Source organism: Opisthocomus hoazin, chromosome 4, assembly GCF_030867145.1.
Source record: "Opisthocomus hoazin isolate bOpiHoa1 chromosome 4, bOpiHoa1.hap1, whole genome shotgun sequence".
Classification (NCBI taxonomy): Eukaryota; Metazoa; Chordata; class Aves; order Opisthocomiformes; family Opisthocomidae; genus Opisthocomus; species Opisthocomus hoazin.
Genome location: NC_134417.1, coordinates 47,705,850 through 47,728,073, shown reverse-complemented (window position 1 = coordinate 47,728,073; position 22,224 = coordinate 47,705,850). Strand labels below are relative to the sequence as shown.

Sequence of the window (22,224 nt, the reverse complement as noted above, 5' to 3'; positions counted from 1 at the left end):
GACCCTCTCGGCACAGAGACTGTCCTTTTTGGAGGGGCAGGTCTCTAACTGGGCCTACCAGCCCCTCTAGCAGGCTCAAAAAAATCTAGAATATACCCAGAGGCACGCAGTACTGGCTGAAACTTGTGTTTTCCAATGACCCATAGTCACCAACACTTTGGCAACCCCAGTAGTAACCCCATAGCTAGCTGCCCATCTGGATTTCTGACTCCGCTTAAATTTCCACCAGGGCTACGAACCCCTCCACTCACAGGTACCCTATACGCTACTTTGGCAATTCTTGTAGTAGTCTTTGCTTGGAAGGAACTTGGAAAGTTTCCACTTGACCCACACAATTAGTAGCAGACTTTCTGTTGCTGTCTTTTCAACCTGCTTCCCCCCCAGTCAAGTAACATCCTAAATGTAAATTAAAAGCTACTACGTAATTACTGCCTTCCTCCCTCTGCTTCTCATTTTTCTTTAAGGACTTGAGCTGGATGGCTGATAAATCCAGTCAGGGCTTTTTTTTATGGGGGATTTCTGTCATAGCAGATGACTTGGCCAGGTAATCACTGAAGGAGAGCGTGGTCTTCTACAGGAGGCAGAGGAAACCTTCAGGCCAGACACTGAAAGCGTCTGTTCTCTCGTGACAGTTTCCATAAAATTCATGCCCATTTACCACATACCCGAAGCGTGAGGCACACACAGCACACAGGATCACCTGCATGCCCAGAGGTGGCAGTGGGAACCACGCAATTCAATGCTGCTTCACTGAAGGCAGCAACCAGCACTTCCACAGGCCACTGGAAAGGAGCAGCTGAAAGGATGCCTTGCCACTCCAAGAGAGGAGGAGACCTTCCACAGCTCGCTGAGGCATGTCGGCGTGCCCTCTCCTCCTATCGTCTAACATAAGCACAAGTTTCACAAAGAGTGGAGGAGAAAACCTCTCAGACTAGACATGTCCAGCCTGTGGCATTCAAACCTCTAGACGATGTTTCCTAAGGCAGTCTCCCTCAGGAACCATACAGAACTACAGAGAAATAATTATCTGAAAAGTCACAAAGAAAGAAAGTCCAGGCACCTCACTGTCACCTCATGAACAGATCTTGACCAAGGCTGTGGCCCTGTGATTCCTGCTGAATCCAGAGTATAAGTGAACACCGGCAAAAGTCTTATGCTAGGCTGTCTGCCTCCCAGGCAGAAGCCTAGATCTAAAACTCATGCAGAGAAGGCCCAAGGCTGTGAAGAGGTTTGGAAATCGTCAGCAGGTGACACGTTCACCAAGCAGTCTCTTCCATGATGAAGACCAAAACATTTGTATAGTTAATCTTCTCATTCAAAGTTAGCACAATGTCATGAGTGTCTTTCAGCTGAGATCTTCTAGAAAGTTACCGAGCCGCTGCAATTATTTTCACCACGCTCACGCAGTTACCAGTTTTCAACAAACTGAGCGTGTTGCATAACAAGTTGAGTCACACTATTTTCTTTCACAGCGATAAAGTAAACTTCATATTCATTCTTTGTATACATCTGTCACTAACAACTTCATCCAGGGTTTTGACGGTATATTGTAACTCTTCCTCTCACTGTCACGGAGTTTTAAATCCAAAAATACTTAACATATTTCACTTGTTTATAAAATTTCCCCTGAGAACTGAGCTTTGCTCAACTTGAAAAGATGAAGAAATGCTAACTTTGACAACTGTTAGCAACACAAACATTTCACCAAAGCTAAGGCACTTTCTCAGTTCATGGAAAAGAAGGATGAGATTTTGTTCTTAGAAGTCTTTAGTGAATTGGGGGGGCTTACTCTGAAAGATTTCACATCAAATGGCCTGACTGTTCAGAGGGGGGACACTGACGTCCTGAAAATCCACCCCCTTTAAAAGCTATCCAGCTGAGTAAACCACAACGAGGAACTTGTCATAATCCTTTTGAAAATTTAGCCTGCGATTCCTAACCCTATGTCCAGACCATCTAGTGTTACGGATCCTGCAATCCCGACAGGCTACTGAAGTTGAGGGCACTTGGCACCGTCCCAGCAGCACTCGGCACGCCGGGTGATCAAACCAGACAGCTAATACAGTTCAGGATAATGCGCTGAATGAACATACCGACAAAACAGGTTGAGGCAGAGCTATTTTAAGACTCTTACTTCGAAAACCTGTAAACCATCAAAAAGAGCCTTTACAAATGACGTGTATTTTATGAATGTGAAACAGTCAGAAAGAACACAGAACGAAGAAGGGGACTGTAGTTTCATTTGGGTAATGTTGCAGAAGGTGGGGTGGGGACAAAGATTATTTGAAAAAGCTATTTTAAGTTTAAGGAAAGGAGGAGGGCACAGAGTTACAGAGCAGAAGAAACTGCATAGTGCTTTGGATGGAAGCCTTTGAAGTTTATACTTGAAAAGAGAATGCTGTGTATATATGGTGATAAAGGCGTAACAGGGAGTTTAGAACTATAGATTGATAGTCCAGTTCTGGTCAGATTGAGCTGGCAGAGCAGCCGAGTATGTAAGATGAAATACCAAAGCCAGAAGTTGGAAAAAGGACTAAAAAGAGAATAAGACTGAGAATGCAGGTAGTTTTGGAAGATAACAGAACAGACACATAACACGACAACATGAAAATAGTAACATCCTTGATATGAAGCCGTGAATGGACAGCATTATTTTCATGCAAGTAGATAGTTTTAAGTGGAATTTCTCAAAATAGCACAAGACTTAATTATAAGAGAAGGGAGATGGAGAAGAACAGGCACAAAACAAGCTTTTGAGGGACAGGCAATGAGATACACCACGTGATATTTAAAAGCTGGACAAACAGGAAAAAAATCATGTAAACAATGCATACAAAGCACCCTTACACATGTGACAGAGGGGATAATGCACATGCATGACTACAGCACAGCTAGGTATTTTCTGACAGAGTATTTTTTTGACTAGAATCATAAAATCTGATGGAACGAACTGGTAGGTAAGTGATCAGCAGACATATTAAGTATGTTTGGTGACCAGACTCAAAGACAGGATGACTGTATTATTCTATAGTGGGATGAAGGAGGGCAGACAATATATTTGGGGGCAATGGAAGGGTATAAAAACAGGTTTGTACTGGAAGCTTAAGTGTACAACAAGAAATAAAACACACACTGAAAGACAAGGTATGAGAAGGCATACATGAGTAAAGAATATGTGAATGGAACAAAAGCAGACCACTGATTAGTAACCTGATTGTTATGGAACCATTTGAATTTAGTATGGAACTACGTAATTTCACGCAGAAGAGTGATTAATAGCCATAATGAAATCATATATGGAGTGTGTAAGTAGTTACAAAGAAGCATGAGGGATACACGTTAATGCCAGGGGCAGGACGATTCATGCCGGAGGAGTTACTTTGATAGATGTGAAAGCCTCGGGATGGTGAACGGGAAGAAAAGGCTGCCAGAGAGATGGAAATGAGACAGGCACACAGGACTACAAAAGGTTAAAAGTCAGAGCAACAGCAGACGCGTTGATAACTTACACCCCGGGCCGCGGGGTGCAGCGGCGGGTGGCTGGCAGCAGGAGTGTGCCCGCACGGCAACGCGCAGGAGAGGCGGCCGCGCAGCCACCTCCGCCGGGCCGGGAGCCGCGCAGCTCTCACGCCGGAGGCCCGGCCGCGGGGCCCGGCGCTCGCACGGAGCTGGCGGCCCAGCCCGGCAGGCCGCAAGGAAGCCGCAGCAGGAAGGCGGGCTGTGCGGCGCGGAAAATGGTAGGCGGCGTGCCCGTCTGCCCGGAGAGCACCCAGGCGATGCCTCAGCGCGCAGCGGCCGGCGGGGCGGGGAGCCCGGCGGGCCGCCCGGCCGGGCAGGCGGCAGCCCACGTACCTGCTTCCCCGGGCTACGGCCCCTGCAGGCTTCGCCCCCCCCCCCCCGCCGAGGACACCCTCGGCGGGGCCGGGGGTCGCCGCGGTCCCGCTCCACTCACCCTTCGCTGGAGGTCTCCTCCTCCTCGGCCATGGCGGCGGCGGGGCTGCGGCCGGGAGCTGGCGGCGGAGGGGCGGCGGCGGCGGCCGGCAGCGCAGCGAGGGACAGCGCGACGGCGGCGGCGCCGGCCATGGCGGGCTCCTCCCTCGCTCCCTCCGTCCCTCCCTGCCGCCCGCCCGTTGCCTGCGTCACCCGCGTCACCCCACGGAGCGGCGCGGCCGCCGGCGGCCGCTGGGGCCAGGGGGCGGGTGTGGGCGCGGATCGGGTCCCCCTGAGAGGGGAGTAGGCCCCGGGCGCTTCCCAGCCGCCGGCGGCCTCGCCGGAGCAGGGCTGCCGGGATTCCGTCGGTGAGGCCCCGCGTCGCGCCGCCTGATCCCGAGACAGCGCCCGCCCCCGGAGAAGAGGTGCCCGGGGCAGGCCTTGGGGTCGGCGGCATCAGCCCCGGCAGCCCCGGCGCCTGGGGCGCGGTGCGTGCGGGCATCGGCGGAGTGAGAGCGTGTCCCGCTGCCGGGGGACCGAGCAGCCAGATCAGAGCGGGGCGAAGCCTCCGGGGCGAGCCGGCGGCATCCCCGCGAAGAGAGCTGCGCAGGGGCGGCCAGCGCCGGGTGCGCCGGTGGCGGCCTGCCTTTGGGTTTGGGTACGGGGAGCGATTTAGGAGCTCCAGGTGTGACTCGGGTAGCGTCTGTCCCCGAAACGATTGCGAGCAGAACGCCTGTCGCGATTTGCGTTTTCGAATGTTGTGAAAGAGAAGCAGAGTCACGCCTATGGGGAGGAGAAGGCTGGGGGAGAGGGACGCGCTTGGCTTAGGTAGCATCGAGCCTGGCGATACAGCCGCGTTATTGTCCAGCTGCCGAAGAACCGCGTCGGTGCTGAGCAATCAGCAGGCCCCACAGGAAATGCAGGAGCAAGGTGCAGGGAGTGGAAGGAGCGGCCAGCAGTTCTGAAGTCTTGCGTTTCTCCTGAGTTGTGCCACCGAGCTGAAGCGCTTTAGGGAAACAGATGGGAGATTGATTGCTGTTTCATCTGAGTTTCTGAAAGCCTTACATAAAAGACATGAGGTTAATTTGGTAATATTTGAAATTATTCTCAGCTAAAACCATTCTGCAATTTTAACAACAGCGACTGTTGAGATTACACAATCTCAGCTAAAGTTTGTTCGGCTGTGTCACAGTGGTTTGGCAATCTGATATTTTTCTCTGGAGAGTGTGTTTATTTTTTTATTATTGCTCTGAAAGTTTTTATTTACCCAAAATGTGAATATCGATGAGTACAGAAGTATATGATCGCTGGCAAACATTTGCAGTGATGCTCTCTAGAATTTGCAGACAGCCTGAAACAATAGCTCTGAATGCTATGATTTTTTCCTTCTTAGTTTCAATGGAATAGTAAGTTTAAAACCTCATAAGCAAGATGTATGCCCTACTCATGGAACATGCAAGTGTCCAGGCACAGTTATCTCTGCGATTTTAATTCAGTAGTGCTCACACAAGCACTAATTGGTTACACTCATTTAAGAGTGCGAAGTAGCCCACCGCTTCGCAGCCCTTCTTTCTCTTACTGAGAAATATCTCTGTTTCTTTAGAGCAGATTGGATTATGTGGATAAATCAGCTGTATTTCTGTGCATGAAGAAATGACTGTGATAATGCTGATAGAAGAAAGAGGGTCATGCATCAGTTGGCTGATGTTGTGGTGTAAGTGAATGAAGGACAGCTGTATCATAATGAGAAGCAAATAGTAGATGAGTTTTTTCATTTTTCTACTCCAGAGAAATTTCTGGACACTGAAAATGCCTTTTACTCTGAGGGAATGTTTCCTGTCACTGTTTAATCTCTCACTGCTCTATGTTGATTTTTAGTGGGACTTCTATGTGGCCCTCTTTATTGAATTAGTTTAATGTCATTCTGTTTAGTAAGAGGTATGTTACCCAATGGTACTATTATAAGCCAGAATTTTATTTTCAGATCCTATTGTCGAACATAGATAAGGTTAAAGTAGAAAGACTTCTCTCTCTCAAAGTGATAAAATAAAATTTTAAAAAAACCCCAACAGATACCTGCTTGCTTTATTGTTATCCTTACAGCTTCCTTTATTATACTTTTTTTTTCAGAGCAAACATCTTTTCCCACTACCATCAGAAGAAAAAGCAAGTTCCCTTTGTTGGGAGAAGAACCTCACAAATCCCCCTTGTCCTGGACTAAGATAAAAAAAAAAATCAATCCCCATGCTAGAGAAAGACTCCGGATGACATTACAGACATTTGAGTGTCAAAGCTGTCTTGCTTACTCTGGATTTCACATAATAACTTTGTGAATAGAGGCCAGTCCACAGTAACTGTCACTGTTCTTAGCTGCTTAACGTTTGGGGGTTCTGCTATTGTCTATGTCAATATTTTTCAAATACACAGAATTCCTACATTATATGTACTATGCTTGTGATCCTGCTTTTGATCCAACTGAAGCAGCGACTTGTCAGCTAGAGCTTGTGACTTAGTAAAGCACGAAAAGAGAGCAATAGTGTTCATCACCCAGATTTTTTATAACAACCCACTTAGTAAGCTACTTCTCCAGACTGCATCACAAATAGCTTGCTAAAATCAGTCTAAGCACAAACCATAGAGAAGGTTTACCTGGCCAAGCATGTACAGACCGAGGTGAAAAGGTCATTTATGCTAGTTATTTATATGAAAATGATAAAAATGGCAGTTTGATGAAAGTAACATCATATACTATGCCTATTCCGACTTGGTAGCAACAACTAAGATGGCACCCCAGCTGAAGGGGATCACACCAGTCGCATCCCTGTGGTGTTTCAGCAAGCATGTAGTTAGCTACCATACAGCCTCTGCAGGCCCTTTGTTTCTTGCTCCCACAGATCCTTCTCCTCCTCTGAGTGTCTACTCCACATTTTCTCCATCTTTTAGTTCAGGTGTAACTTCCAGCTGAAAATTTGAGCCTTTCATCCCAGGTAGCCCAGGCTGAAAAGGAAAGCCACCTTATTTTGATATTTTGCAGGGACTTGGGATAACAAGGAAAAATCAGAATAAAACTGATTGTTTCCTGCAAATGAACCTGTTCATGCTGGCAAGAGGACCTTGAAGCTGTCATAGAATGTCCCTGGGAACTCGTATCCATGCCTTGCTGTCCCTGGGGGACTTTGTATCTGCCATGCTGCTTCAGGGGATAAGCTCAACTTTTTCCAGCTGCTTCAGCGCCTGGAGCTGTAGGTGTTTGAGCTAGCTGTGGCTAAGCCTGAGTGGAAACCCAAACAGGGCTGGAGGACTGAAGATTTACACAGCTGTCGGGATGTGTAAATGAGCAAGTCCACCCAGAGTCCTGTTGTGTTTCTCTGGGAAGAGCTCTTGGTGTTGCTGAGGTGAGGGAGGAATCCTGATGTCACCTGAGCCTCTGCTGACTAGTTCTGGACCTCAGTATTATGGCGGTCTGGCAGCTGGATGTTTCAGCCTTGGATAAGTCAGTGAAGCAAGGAAAAGTCATAACCATGTCAGTGTTTGCTAGAGTCTGGAGATTCATATTACTGTACACTCTTAGACCCCAGTGGTCTACAGGGGCACTGCAGCCCACAGGCAGCTTGTTCAGCTTTTTTCCTGTCTTACTGCCTTGTAGACTCTGTCACAGTGCTCCTCAGCAAACTGGAGTGGCAGTTTGAGACCAAAGGCAGCATGCTTCTTATGTGCCTAGTGTGACTGCTCCATGTCATCCTGTTTCCTAGACACATCTGGGTGTGGGAAAAGAGTTTAAAATCAGTGTAGGTTGACCAGGAAGTGTCCTGCTATTTGGAGGTCCCTCTTCACATTAATTTTGCCAACATCTTCCAACCAACATGCCTCTGCTTCTGGTGAGCATAAGGAGGCTATTCCTACAGATAGCCAAAGTCCTGGAAGCTGTGAGGGATGTTGGTGACATGGGAGACCCTCCTTGAAGCAAGGCTAGTGTTTTGCTATGGTCCTTGCGCCCGAGGCCTGCCCTACATAGGGAAATAATCTGTTGCAGCCTCTTTTCCTTTCATGTTCTTGCTGTGCCAGACGGCAAGCTTTCTTGTGCCCCTTCCGAGACTCTTTGTGTCTGTCTGATCTCTGATCCTGCTCTGCGAGCAGGCTGTCTGTGGACTTGGAAACCTATGACATTGTGACCATGACCATCAGGGGACAGTCCTGGAGTCAGTGGCTGGGGCAAAGAGAGTGTCTGTGAGACTGGCACTTGAACAAAAGAGGTGCAGTTGAGGAGAGTTTTAAGAAAAGTTTTGCTGGTTACTTCACCAGGGTCATATCATGTAAACAAAGTAAATACCAGTCCTGACTGAGTTGCTGTTTACAACATCTCAGAGTGGGTTTGCATTCAGAGCCCCTGTAGCACCATTTGGAAACTGCACCCACAGCCGTTGCGGTAGGAAGTTGAGTAACCGAGTGCAAGAGTCAGCTATGGGGAGGCCAAGAGATGTTGAAGTGTTCAGAGAAGTGAGTGAACTGCAAAGAGGGGTGCCTAGATACATCTTTATTAATATATTAGTGTCGGCAACAGCTGAGGCCGTGACAGGCTGTGCTGCTAGCTAGAACTTCCATCTTGTCATACCTGGCTATTCCAGAGTACGTGACTCACATGCGATTAACCTGAAATTCCCTCCTGGATACAGGAGTGGCGGGGGAGAGACAAGGTCTCACGTTTTCAGGTGGGTGGAAGGGTGCTGCCATCAAGGGTACTGTAGCTGTGTCTGCCTGGGTCATGTGCTAGCTGTGGGAACCCATGCCAATGAGACATTCAGCTGCGTGAGACGGGGTGTGTAATTTAGGCAGTGTCCCTGTGCCACAGCCTTGTTTTCTCATCCTCGGCTGTGAATGTGAATACCTACATGAACACACAAGCTGAAGACAGGTAAGCCTTCCAGCATTTCCAGAGAAGCCCACACAGAGCAATGAAGCTATTCTAGTTTGGATTACAACCGATAAGAAGCAACTAGCTGAAAGGGTCAGGGTAAACAATAGATGAAACTGTCCATGAAACAGCAAAGTGAGTTAGTGACCTGCAGGACCAGAATGGGGAGTAGGATCAACATGAACCCCATGAAAGTCAGGAAGGCAGCCTTCAATGAACTTGGAGAAGAGGAAGGCAGGGGTCCCCTGGGAAGCTTGTCTAACAGGTCAATGGAAAACAAAGAATGAATTCACAGGAGCTGCTAATATTGAGAGCACAAATACAGGTGTTCTTTGTAAAGACAAGTCAGCAACTGTCCTTAGGAAACCAGCTTGGCTAAATCACTCAAACTGAAGAAAGAAACCTGTAGGGAAGGAGAAAGCAGGTTAGGCTATTAGGGCTGACAATAAAAGTATAACAGGAGCATGTAGGAACAAAATCAGAAAAACACAAGCATGAAAAGAAATGCAACTAGCAAGCAAAATAAAAAACCCCACATGACTCTAGAAGGCCACTAATTGTATGAGGTAGAAAGGGTTCTCTAACTGTAAAGTGAGAAAACTAAAAGTGTCAGGAAGGCAGTAAGTTCTAGACTTCACTACAAAAGATCAGTAAAATAAGGAAACGAATGCATTAGCCTCAGTTAGGAAAAAGGTAGGGTATTTAAGCCAGGTATTTTCAAATTGACCCGAAGTCCTAGTGTATTTAAAGATCTTACTGAGAGAATCTCAGTGTCAATAATCAATGTCTTTGAGAAGTTATGAATGTTAGGTAGGATAGAGGAAGGCTGTAAAGTGACACCAACGCATGATGAAGGGGAGGGAAGAGAAAAAAGATAAGGTACGAAATTACTGATTAAGTAGATTAATTTCAATTCCTAGAAAAATAATGAAAAATATATTTGTACATCCCTAAGAAATAACATTGGGATGAGTAACCATCAAGATATTATGTCTCAAAAATCTGATTACTTTTATGATAGCATGACACACCTTATGGATAGAGAAGGGCTATAGATGCAATATGTCTTGATTTTCAGGTAACTTTTTATGTGATTCCCATAAGCAAATTAATAAAGTGTGTTCTACATTGATCTGCAGCTAGGTGTGTGCAAAGCTTGTTGGAAAATCAGAGTAACAGTGTTGTTCTGTATCAAGATGGAAATGTCTATCAAGTTGGATTGCACAGATCCAGAATCTGGTGACCTGGACAAATGCTTATAAAGTGGAAAATGCTTATTGAATTCACACATGTATCAGGCTGGGAAGGAGTAAGTATGCTGGAGGACAGGGACAGAATAAATAATGATCTTCAATTAGAAATATTAAAAAAATGGGAAGCTAGTCAACCAAAACAACTGCAGACCTAGGCAGGAATAATCAACTAGTATGGAAAACTGGTTTGGTAGCAGTTCTGTACAACAGTAACTCAGGCTTTGAGTGGTCACAGACTGGGTATGAGTCAACCATGGCTTGTTATTGCAAAAAAAGATAAGCGTCCTGCTGGGATGTATTATGAGGATTAGAGTTTGCAAGACTTGGCAAGGAATTCTGCTTTGCTTAGCAGTTGTAAAGCTAGTTTTGGATGTTGCACGTGAAGAGGTATGTGGACCACCTGGAGAGCAACCGGAATGTCAACGGGCGTAGAGGAAGTAGTGAATTGTTTCAGACTGGTTAATCAGGGAAGAATAAGATGACTAGGAGAATGACAACAGCCCACAAATATATGCGAAGTTACCTATGAGATGGGAATAACCTATTTTCTATTTTCCACCAGGGACAGAAATTGCAACCAGGATATTTTATGTTAAACATTAGGACAAATGTTTTTCAAGGGTAGAGGTACTGGAAAAAAGATTGCCAGTGGTGTGGTCAGGGTCTGTCATTGGGGTTTTTAAGAACAGGCTGCATACATATCCTCCATAAATAGAAATTTAGTAGGTGTAGTGGAGCTTCCTGCAGGCAGGGACAGTGTCCATATGACTTTCTGAGGACCCTTCAGCCCTATGTTTCTATTGTTGCTGATGTCATAGAATCATAGAATGGTTTGGGTTGGAAGGGACCTTTAAACGACATCTAGTCCAATCTCCCTGCAATGAGCAGGGACATCTTTCTCTAGATCAGGTAGCTCAAAGCCCCATCCAACCTGGCCTTCAAACTTCCAATGATGGGGCACTGCTTCTCTGGGTAACCTGTTCCAGTGTCTCACCACCCCACCACCCTCATGGGTTAAAAAAGATTTCTTCCTTCTATCAAGTCTAAATCTACCCTTTTTCAGTTTGAAACCATTGCCCCTTGTGCTATCACTTCAAGCCTTAGTAAAAAGTGGATCCTGTCCACCAGTATGCCCATTGTCCCATCTCATGTCCTGGAGTCCATGCCACTCCACTTGATACTAGTTGAAGGTTTCCACCCAAAAAATTCTCCTCATAATCTTGCTCCTAGTTTAGTTAATTTACTTATGAAACACAGTGCAACTTGTCTGATGTAATCCTGATCTCATCCTAACCCTACTGGTTGTAAATAAAAACTTGTGCGATGTTTTGGAGTTTTCTTTTTACATAAAATTATATCTCTTTTTTTAACCTTAAAACTTACGTTGTAATACACAAGCGGTCAACAATCTCCAAACATCTGCCATGGGTAAATACAGGAAGTGGCTTGTGGGTATTGTACTTGGTATTTGGTAAGCTCCGATAGTGAGAATTTACAGTCATTACTCTTGAGAAATAATTTCCTACTTCAGGCTTTTTTTGTCAAAAATATGATTTTTAATACTTCCTATACTTGAAATAAAATAATAAATGTTTAATGTTTTCAACCAGATTCATAAAAATAACTGTTTTCCAGCCATGTTGGCTCCATGTTACTTATGTATCTACAACATGAGTAAAGAACAATTAATTTTACTAGTAAAATCTTTTGCTTTTTGGGTGTGAATAGAACATTGAAAGCAATATTAAAAGTCAATAAACATGTTTGGTTACAATTTTTTAATTGTTGTTTCTTATTTTGAGATAAATTGTTCTTTCCTCTTTTGTTCCCTTTTAATAATAAATAATTAGGGCTCAATAAGGCAAAAAGAAATATTTGTTATTTCTGCTGATTGTAGCTGGTAGAAAATAGTAGTAGTAAGTAGTGGTAGAGTGGAAAATACTTCTTTCCTTGGAGTTGGGCCTTTTAAACGTAAAGATGCCTTTTGTAAGGCAAGGTGAAGATGAGTAACTGCTTAAACTCAGTTTAAAAGTACTTCCCCCCCCCCCCCCCACTTTGTAGCCTCCGTCCCTGTCCAGATTCAGCCTTGTGAGTTTTTTTTAAATTAGGGAACACAATGACAGAGAACCCAGTTATGTCTGTGGTGCAGTTTTTATTTACAAGAAATGTACACAAAGTCCTAGTTCCCTGAAAAGAGGAAGAATCAAACAACATAAGGCAGATCATCTGCTTACAGGTTGGGTTTTTTTTACTTTCTCTTGGTGACATACGACTGTTGCTTCTCTTGCTCTCTGGCTTTTTTTTCTGTTTGCTTGCTGGCTGCTGATGACACACAGATACACACTGTCCTTCCAAACTATACTCAACATTCGCATTCAAACCACACTGCTACCCTTTATACCACATATCTTGGTTCCTACCGCAGTCTTGTCATGCTTCTCCGGATGTCAGCCAGAAGGACCCAGGAAACTACAGGCCAGTCAGCCTCACCTCCATCACTGGAAAGGTGATGGAGCAGCTCATTCTGGATGTCATCATTAAGCAAGTGGAGGAAAAGGTTATCGGGATTAGTCAACATGGATTCACCAAGGGGAAATCATGCTTGACCAGTCATCTGATAGCTTTCTGTGATGGCATGACCAGCTGGGTAGGTGAGGGCAGAGCAGTGGATGTTGTCTACCTTGACTTCAGCAAGGCTTTTGACACTGTCTCCCATAACATCCTTACAGACAAGCTCAGGAAGTGTGGGCTGGATGAGTGGACATGGAGGTGGATTGAGAACTGGCTGAATGGCAGAATTCAAGAGGGTTGTCATCAGCGGCACTGAGTCTACTTGGAGGCATGCAACTAGTGGGGTTCCCCAGGGGTCAGTACTGGGCCCAGCCTTGTTTAACTTCTTCATCAATGACCTGGATGAAGAGTTAGAATGTACCCTCAGCAAGTTTGCAGATGATACAAAACTGGGAGGAGTGGGTGATAAACCACAGGGCTATGCTGCCATTCAGCGGGACCTGGACAGGCCAGAGAGTTGGGCGGAGAGGAACCACATGAAGCTCAACAGGGGCAAGTGCAGGGTCCTGCACCTGGGGAGGTATCACCCTATGCACCAGTACATGCTCAGGGCTGACCTGCTGGAAAGCAGCTCTACGGAAAGGTACCTGGGTGTCCTGGTGGACAACAAGTGGACCATGAGTCAGCAGTGTGCCCTTGTTGCGAAGAAGGCCAATGGTATCCTGGGGTGCATTAAGAAGAGTGTGGCCATCAGGTCAAGAGATGTTCGCCTCCCCCTCTGCTTTGCCCTAGTGAGACCCCATCTGGAGTACTGCGACCAGTTCTAGGCTCCACAGTTCGAGAAAGATGAGGAGCTACTGGAGAGAGTCCAGCAGAGGGATACGAAGATGATTAGGGCACCGGAGCATCTCTCCTATGAGGAAAGGCTGAAGGAGCTGGGCTTGTTTAGCCTGAAGAAGAGAAGGCTGCGAGGGGACCTTATAAATGCGTACAAATATCTTGAGGGTGGGTGTCAGGAGAATGGGGCTGGACTCTTTTCAGTGGTGCCCAGTGTCAGGACAAGGGGCAACGGGCACAAACTGAAGCACAGGAAGTTCCGTCTGAACATGAGGAAGAAATTCTTCACTCTTGAGGGTGGCAGAGCACTGGAACAGGCTGCCCAGGAGGGTTGTGGATTCTCCTTCTCTGGAGATATTCAAGACCCGCCTGGACAAGGTCCTGTGCAGCCTGCTGTAGGTGAGCCTGCTTCGGCAGGGGGGTTGGTCTAGATGATCCTCAGAAGTCCCTTCCAACCCCCACCATTCTGTGATTCTGTGATTTTTTACTGTCAGTTATTGATAAATAAAGGCAAATTTAGCATGTTTAGATAATCCTGTTCTACCTCATTTTCAGCAGTGCCCATAGAGCAACGTTAATGGCTACCCTCAGAGACAGCAAATCTATGGAAGAAGCTTATATTAAAAATTAAATATGCATTTGTGTAATCTTAGTGTTCAAAGTGCTGTGGTATATGGCAGCATGTATGCTGCATCTGTGTCTTTTTTCCTTCTGGATGAAAATATGCTATGACTTCTGAGGGAAAAGGGCTCTTTCTCAGACTGGTATTTCCTGCAGGACTGCAGGAGAATGCTGGCTTTGGAACCGCTACTTCCCACAGCAACAGAATGGTGCTAAGCTCTTGCTATGAGAGGCAGGGACCCCAGAGCACAGCTCCTGCCAAGTCTTGAGCTAAGTAGGAGGAAAGGGTGAGTGACCATGCTGCTCATGAAGGCAGCCCTTTCCTTTCCTGAATGCTGTGAGCCTCTTAGTTCCAGTTGAGGTCCTAATTCAGCTATCCCGCAGCTGCTACTACTGATCATGGCTGCATGATTGCCTCTGTGTTAAGCAGGGAGTGCTCACGGAGTTCAGAGCTTGTCCAAAGGTAGGAAAACCTGCCGTTCAGCAGCAGAAGAAACGGCTCCTGTGAAGGGCACAGCTGGTGCATCTGAAGTGGCAGAAACTCTCCTATTACAACAAATGTCATCCGGGAGGGTTCAAGGATTTAACAAGACAGTCTCTGAAATGGAATAAAAAACTTTTGGGGAGGAAGAGACTATAATTTTTTTCCTAAATGGTTGTGGAAGAGAGTTATTCTTTCAGCGTTACCATGTCTCCGCCTCACAACAGCTAGCTGTCACTCACACCTCCAGGTAAGCTCCTTGGTGAACACATTCTTCAGCTGAAGTGACTAGATCCAGATGTGAAGTCAATGGCAGCTGTAGTCACACCTTGTCATTAAATTCAGCATATGATTCTGTGTGATGTAGGAGAGTTTTGTCATTGACCTAATTAGGATCAAAAGCAAATCCTAATGGCTGTCGGCGAGACCCTGTGATGTCAGTAAAAGTTTTGCCATTGTACTTTCGTACCAATTTCTTAACGCATCATGACTTCCACCTGCATGTGCACAAATCAACTGGAGCTCTCATCAAGCTTCTGGGATAAAGCTAATCAAAAATAAAATACTGGACCAAAATCTGCTTTGAGTTATTTTATGATTCATACAAATTTAACTCAATTAATTGTCACGGAATTTCTTTTCAGTTGCAGTGTTGCAACCAAGTGCAGAGCTTTTGCCTCAAACATCTCCCAGCTTCAGAAAATGTTCTGGTTGGGAATCTTTTAATTTCTCTCATTTTTCTTGGTGTTCAAGTTATTTCACTAACCCTTCTTTATCTTTGCTGCTGAATATACATTTGATTACTAAATTTGGTGCTTCTCTTCACATGACCTATTTCTTTTGAGTCTTAATGCTGTTGCTTGGATACGCTTCTGTCTTCGAAGCGAGGCACTTGGTTACATCTTGCTTTTTTTCTGTGCTTTGGGCAATGCAAATGGATTGCTATTGAATATTTTTTCAGGTTTTTAAATGTGGTTGGTTTGTCTGGCACCTTGGTTTCAGCAGAACTTTTGTCTTTGATTGCAGATCTGTGGTTTTATGTACAGTATATCCTGTGTAACACTGAATAGCTTGCTATTCTTGCTTTTCTTTACAATCAGCTACAAGAATGACACCACTATGTGAGTAAAGGCAAATCACTACAAAACTTATGGGAATACTAATAATTATAGATAAATAGGGAGATATTCAGTTTCCTTTTTTGTATGTGTACTGTAGCTGCAATTTAATTCCTGGAGTACCTTACATGAATTAATCTTTTTGTTTAGTCCTGGGCTAGTAAAAGTGTACAACAGGAATAAACTAAAGCATTTTAATTTGGGCAGAAGTATTCTTACTCCTTTCTGGAGTTTGCTTCTACCATTCTGAAAAGGGTACAGTAGACTTGAACATGACAAAGTTGAAGGGAGGGTGGTAGAGACTTTCAGAGGCAGAGAAATAGCTACCATGTGTGGAGAAGTTAAATAGGTTAGAATTCTTGGCCTAAAGGAGTGATGATTGGATGCAGCACAATAAAAATCTTTAAAGGAATGCATGGTGTGGAAAGGTAAACAAGAAGCAAGCATTCACATAATCTCACAATACAATAGAGATAGGAACGTCATATAACGAAGAAAAAAAAAAAGCAGAAAGAAGTACTCTTTCATGTGACAGAAATAGTGGAATGTGATGCTGCTGGAGACTGAGGAGTCAGTGCTATAAGAGAGGGAGTAGGTAGGGTAATGGAAGGTGTCTGTTGGTTGCCATTGAAGACAGTGGCCAGGTACAAACCCCACCTCAATCCTTTGGTCACTGATTGCTGGAAGCTGAAAAAATGTACAACAAGGAGGTTCAGAGCGTGTTGCCAGATTTTTGTATGGGTTGTATTCTGTTTTATATAATGTGCCGTCTGGCCTACGCTGCTGCATCTTCACTCTTACTCGTAACTATGCTACCTGGATTAAAGATAGCACACATATACCTCCCTATGCTACAGACACATCTTGATTTTACTGCATAGGGTGTTTTGGAGAAATTAGGAGAAGAAACGGGAAACTTCTAAAGTTTACTTTTATGAAAACATTCCATATGCTTACTGGTATGTGGCTAAGTAGTCACACTGATATGAGTGTTTAATGCTGTGTATATTCTTTGTAGGTGCACCCAAAGTTTCTTTATGGTTTGTACTGCTGGAGAAACAACGGAAATCAAGGAGTCAATTCTGTGAAGAGAACAGTAACTGATGGTGATGTGTTCTGAAAGCACATGCCTGAAATGAGTTAAGTACTTGGACATTCCATTTATCAACAGTATTAACAAATGTTACTTGTATGAAGACGTTACTGTTGGCTGTGGAAAGAAAATGAATGCATATGCTTGTGAACAATCAAAATGAGAATAACATATATAATCATGTTCTTGATGGGTAACTTCTTGTGTAAAGAACGGCTGGCTTTTGAAGCTGATGCAGAACACTGCTCTCGAGAAAAAGAATAAAGTTCCCACTTAACCAGAGGAGCAAAAAGCTAAAAAGCTGCCTACACATAGCTGTGTAGTACCATTTTGGTTGCTATGTGGTGTATCTCTCCTGTCCTCCAGCTGTTGCTTCAGAAAGCTGAAGATCTATTATCAGTCTTGTGGTGTATCTGTGTCCTGGGTTTGGCCAGGACAGGGTTAATTTTCACTGGACTCCAGGAAGTGGCACAGCGGGGGGGGGGGGGGGGGGGAGCGGCTGACCCCACCTTGCCAATCAGAGCCGGGTATTCCCTACCATGTGCCGTCACGCTGGGTTCCGGTGGGGGGGAACTGGGCGGTGGGAACTCACTCGTGGCTCGGGAGCGCGGGCACAGGTCCGTTCCGGGAGAACAGCTCTCTGGGTTGTGCGGTTTGTGTCGTGTTTTCTCCTTATCTGTATCGTTGTTGTTCCTGTTTCCCTCTGTTTGCTGTTCTGTTAAACTGCCCTTATCCCGACCCACCGGTTTCTGCCTCTTTCTTTCCATTCTCCTCCGCACCCCAGCGGGGGGAAGGGCGGCCGCGTGGCGCTTTTGTTGCCGGCTGCAGCCAAACCAGAACAATCTGCCGGCCCTCTGCAGATGTCTTTGATACCCAAGGGTGTGTCAGGTGGCACTAGATGATGCAGATGATCTCTGTGAATGGCCGCTGAAAGGTCACCCGGCGAGCTCTTGCTGACACTCCTTCAGGTTATAGAAGTGTGGAGGAACCTATTTGGGTAACCAATTCCTCACCTAGATGTGTCAGAGCACTGATGTACAGCCCCCAAAATATACAAGTGTATACTTTAGTTACACAGGCTGAACTTAGCGGAGTCAATACAAATAAATCACACTAAAAAATCATGTATGTGTGAGTTATGCGAGAGCAGATTCCACACTGTATATAGTACAGTACTGGGTACACTGATTAAATTTTTACTTGATTTTGGTATCTAGTATGGAAGCAACTTTAATAAAGGTCAGTTCAATGCTAATGTATTGTTTCTTCTGGTCTTTTAAGGAATTGTAATTTCTTTACCATTTTCCTCCTTATTCAAATATGTTCAGATGCTGTTGAAATTGTCCTGTACCAAACGTACATTTAAAACAGCAAATAAATGTATATGACTTCAGAAATTAAAAAACAACAAATTGGTGAACTAGCTTTATTACCCACTGCATCATTCAGAGAGCTGAATAATTCACATAGTGAATAAACAAACAATTAAATGTAACTACTCTATGGCAAACAAATTAAAAAAATAATCAACAACTGTTACAGATCTAGATAACAAAACCCCAGAAGATACCAATATCTAGAATAATCTGCAAAATCTCCATCAATCAAAAAGTCATTAAAATAATATTACAGAGATAATACTACATTGTAACTGTAAGAGCTCTACATTTTTTTAATCAATGTTAAAAATTTTGCCAAACTTCTCTTGTTTTTTTTCTTAGTATTTATCACACAACACTACTTTGGCCATACAGCAAAATCCCAGGAATATATTGAGACCTCCTGAAAGACCATTTAACTAAATGAGGCACAAATGTTGTCCGTTGAAGGCGGAATACCTTTCACCTTCGAATCTTACAGCCCTCTTTAAAAATGTTAGAAAGGGATGTGTGTTGCTTGACTACTTTGCTAATGATTAAGGAAAAAATCCAATGTATCTGGTAACTCATTATTGCTTCTTATTAATAGTTGTCCAAGCAAGGGATATGGAAAACCTAAGTATACTCACAACGTGTCTTTCTTCTGGTTAGATGCTGCTGCTATCTGTAGTCTTACAGCATGCTATGTCCGTCCTGTCAAGTGGATCACTACCGTCAGCGTGAGGTAGTGTAATTACATCATCTAATATTGCCAGGACTTATCCTAATTCTGCCATTTACCAATCTCCCTGCTTTTAAGGATGCTAAATGCCCAGAATGTTTTAGACTGGGGTGTTTCAAACCTAAGTTAGTGTGAGTTTCAAACTTCTCTGAATTGATAAAGCTCTGCAGCTGCATACAGTCTCAGTGGTTTCAGACTACACAGCCATGTTAAGCAGGAACAGGCCCAGAATAGCCTGTTCTACCAGTTGTTGCATCGCTCCACATTTCCAGACACACAAAGATCCTCGTTTCCAGCAGGTCCTACCTATCTGGCACATGAAGAACCATCTCTCTAAACATGAGTTCATATACCACTAAGGGCAGCCTTTCAGCCCTTCCCACAAGCCACTGGTAACTGCCTGAGGGGGTGTCTTGACTGTGTGCTACTTGTGCGCTTACACTGGCGTGGTCACTGTCTGTGGACACCTGAAATCATCTCACTTCGTCTGGAGGTGGGATTTCAATTCAGACAAGCTGGCTCAGCTCGGATACAGGACCGGCCCTGCTTCTCACTCTCACTTGTTAGTACACTGCCAGCTTTAGAGTGACAACACAAATGAGTGCTGACAGTCACCCAGTGTTTCCCAGCATTTCCAGAGTGATCAGAAGAGCAGACACGATTGCTGATGGTTAAGTGAGGAAAAAATCATAGATACTGTTGCAGGTGTGGATTTAATAAAGCAATAGAGGGTCCTCCCACACCTCAACATTAGCCTTCACCACCTAGTTCCCTGCTGTAGTACAGGGAACGGGTGCTGTTGGTATAGCACTGCAGCTTCTCTCAGAGACCTCGGTCCCCTGTGCCTGGGAAGAAGCTGTGGCTGTCTCTGACAGCCAAGAAAGGTCTGTCTGTCTGCCTGCACTGCTGGTCCACGCCATTGCGTGTCCCAGCCTGGGGGACCTGCCTACCTTACGTGCCTTCTGTGGGAGCGTGTTCTTGCCACGTAGCCCGATATGGCCAGGGTGTGCACTTCCAGTGCACGGCCCTACACAGAAGAGAGCAGCCCTCATCTTGCAGCTTCATGCAGAGCCTCCATCCACCCCTATACTGCAGTAACATATAAGGCATTAGCGTCCCATGAGTTTTAGGGTCTTACATGCAATGGTAGTGAGGCTCACTGTGGCTCACATACAGCTTTAAACACACCCACTCACACCCAGGCTGGACTAACTGAGATTGTCTGTACCCAGATACCTGTCACGCTCATGAAATCTGAAGTGAACACAGACTCTTGGTCATATAACATGATACCAAAGTACAATTTTATTTTGCCTGCAAAAGAAAGAAACCCCAAATGGAAGCTGCATTCTATGCTCTGTTTTCAGTACATGACTTCAGATCCCCCAGGAAAAAGATTTTTAAGGGCAATATTAATTGTTAGCATTTTCTTGACTTTCACTTGACTTGACATTTGATATTAAGAATGGAGAATCCCTTTTTAATTTAATGTTTTACTTAGCTGATTTCACTGTGGTACTAGCACGAAGGAGCATTCCCTTCTGTGGCTTAAAATGGGGCAAACCCTACTCTCTTCTGCCATTCTATCTTGACAAACACTAGACATCTGCTTCAGAAGGAACTACATGAGGAGAACAGAAATAGGATTCCTATTTTCTGCCACATCGCATTTCTAATTGCTGATTGGAGATGATCTTCACTAAAATAAAGACTTCTTAAAATTAGGTTTGATACATCTGAGTGTGCTTCAAATCAGATTATAGAATTATATACTACAGAAATAAAAGATAAATTCAATGACCTTGATAAAATCAAAGTTTTTGTACAGACTTATAGTACTAAATTTTAAGTGGATCACTTGAAACTAATAAAGATAAGATAGTAGTCTCTAGTAAGTTAGAGTTTATAGAAAATTTCTTTAAATTTACAAACACTACATCTCTGGTATTTCTGAATGTATGACCAGAGCAGACAGGTCAGGTTAAACATTTTTTGCAGTTTCTTTACGAGTGCCTCGTGTTCCCCTGAACTGACAGAGTATACCACATATCTTTATTACTCCACACTCTGAACATTCAGTGACAGCTCTGGGACCCATGTGGACTCAGATTGTGAAAAACAGTACCAGACTTTGCATTCAGGAAGGAATTAACTAAATACCGTAAGTACATGTTGAACTAGACCAGCACATGCAGTCTTTTAACAATAGCATATGCACACCTCCTTGTTCTGTCAGTACTTTGCTTGCCAGCTCTGTAGAAAAGATGGCAAGCAAAAGAATTTTTGACGTGCCCAATCTTTCTTTAACAGCTAGTATGACTTTAGTGATTGCTTTGCAGTGTTTCACTGATTATCTAAAATGGCACTATTTTCATGAGCTCAATATTTTGTTCTTGGTGTTGTTGGTTTCTACGGGGCCAAGTTCCATAATTTTGCAAAGCCCAGTAATCACAGTTATACTTTTGTCAAAAAAACAAAGAGTGATTTATTCAAGGCTTGCCATTATTGTTATTTCTGTTTCAGAGTCCTGGATGAGTAGATACCTGTATGCATCAATTGTGAGTCATCTGAAAATTAAGGGGAAGCTATGTTTCTGAGTATGTAGATGTAAGATGTAAACTAGACTGACATCAGTAATAATGTCAAGCTTGGGCCCTTAGAAATAACAATTAACAGAAATTGGATATCTGTAGTTTAATGTATTTAACTAGTTTTGTCATTTTCCAAGCAATGGTGAGAACAGTCAAATGAACAGATGTACAATTCATACTAGGAGATAGTGAGTAAACAAATTATATATAGACCTGCAAATGTGTATCATACAACACAACAGCGTATATTGGTATGAAAGGAAAACAGATCTCAGAGTCTTTAGATTTAAAACTGTTGAACAGCTGTCAAATCTATGATTGTTTTGCCAGCAGTATGCCAGTGCTACAGCCCTTGCCTAACTATAAGCCAATGTATTTCGCTAGAGAAATCAATTTATGACAGTTTGAAGAATCAGCTAGAAAAACTTACACAACTCATCTTTTTATAATCAAAAGCTCCAAAAAGACCAGGTCCCAAATTATGCTTCAAAGTTACTTAAAAGTTAGAGTAAAATGGACTTCATAAAGTAAAGCTGTGGTATCTTCATTTTATATAGGTACTTTCATGTAGTTGTAAGAACACATGAAATATTTTATGAAGCACAATAAAAACCACCATGTGCACATCTGGTGTAGTTCAGAATGGCTGATAGTATTCCTGCTCTCTGATTTTGGTTTGCCTTCAAGCCCCATGCTGCAGTTGTCCAGCAGCTGAACAGCAGCTGAATTCAGGCACAAGGGGTGAAAGATAACTGGAATCATTAAATTCTTCAGCCC

General features: G+C 44.2%; 1 protein-coding gene across 1 annotated transcript in view; it reads right to left on the bottom strand.

Annotated features, from left to right (window-relative positions):
• The window catches only part of ABHD5 (abhydrolase domain containing 5, lysophosphatidic acid acyltransferase), a 29,278-nt gene extending 25,224 nt beyond the window's left edge, over positions 1-4,054 (bottom strand). The window contains exon 1 of the mRNA XM_075418931.1: positions 3,953-4,054. Within this exon, the coding sequence (XP_075275046.1) occupies positions 3,953-3,984 (32 nt within the window). The 5' untranslated portion in view covers positions 3,985-4,054. The remainder of the gene's footprint in view (positions 1-3,952) is intronic.
• Positions 4,055-22,224: the final 18,170 nt, after the last annotated feature.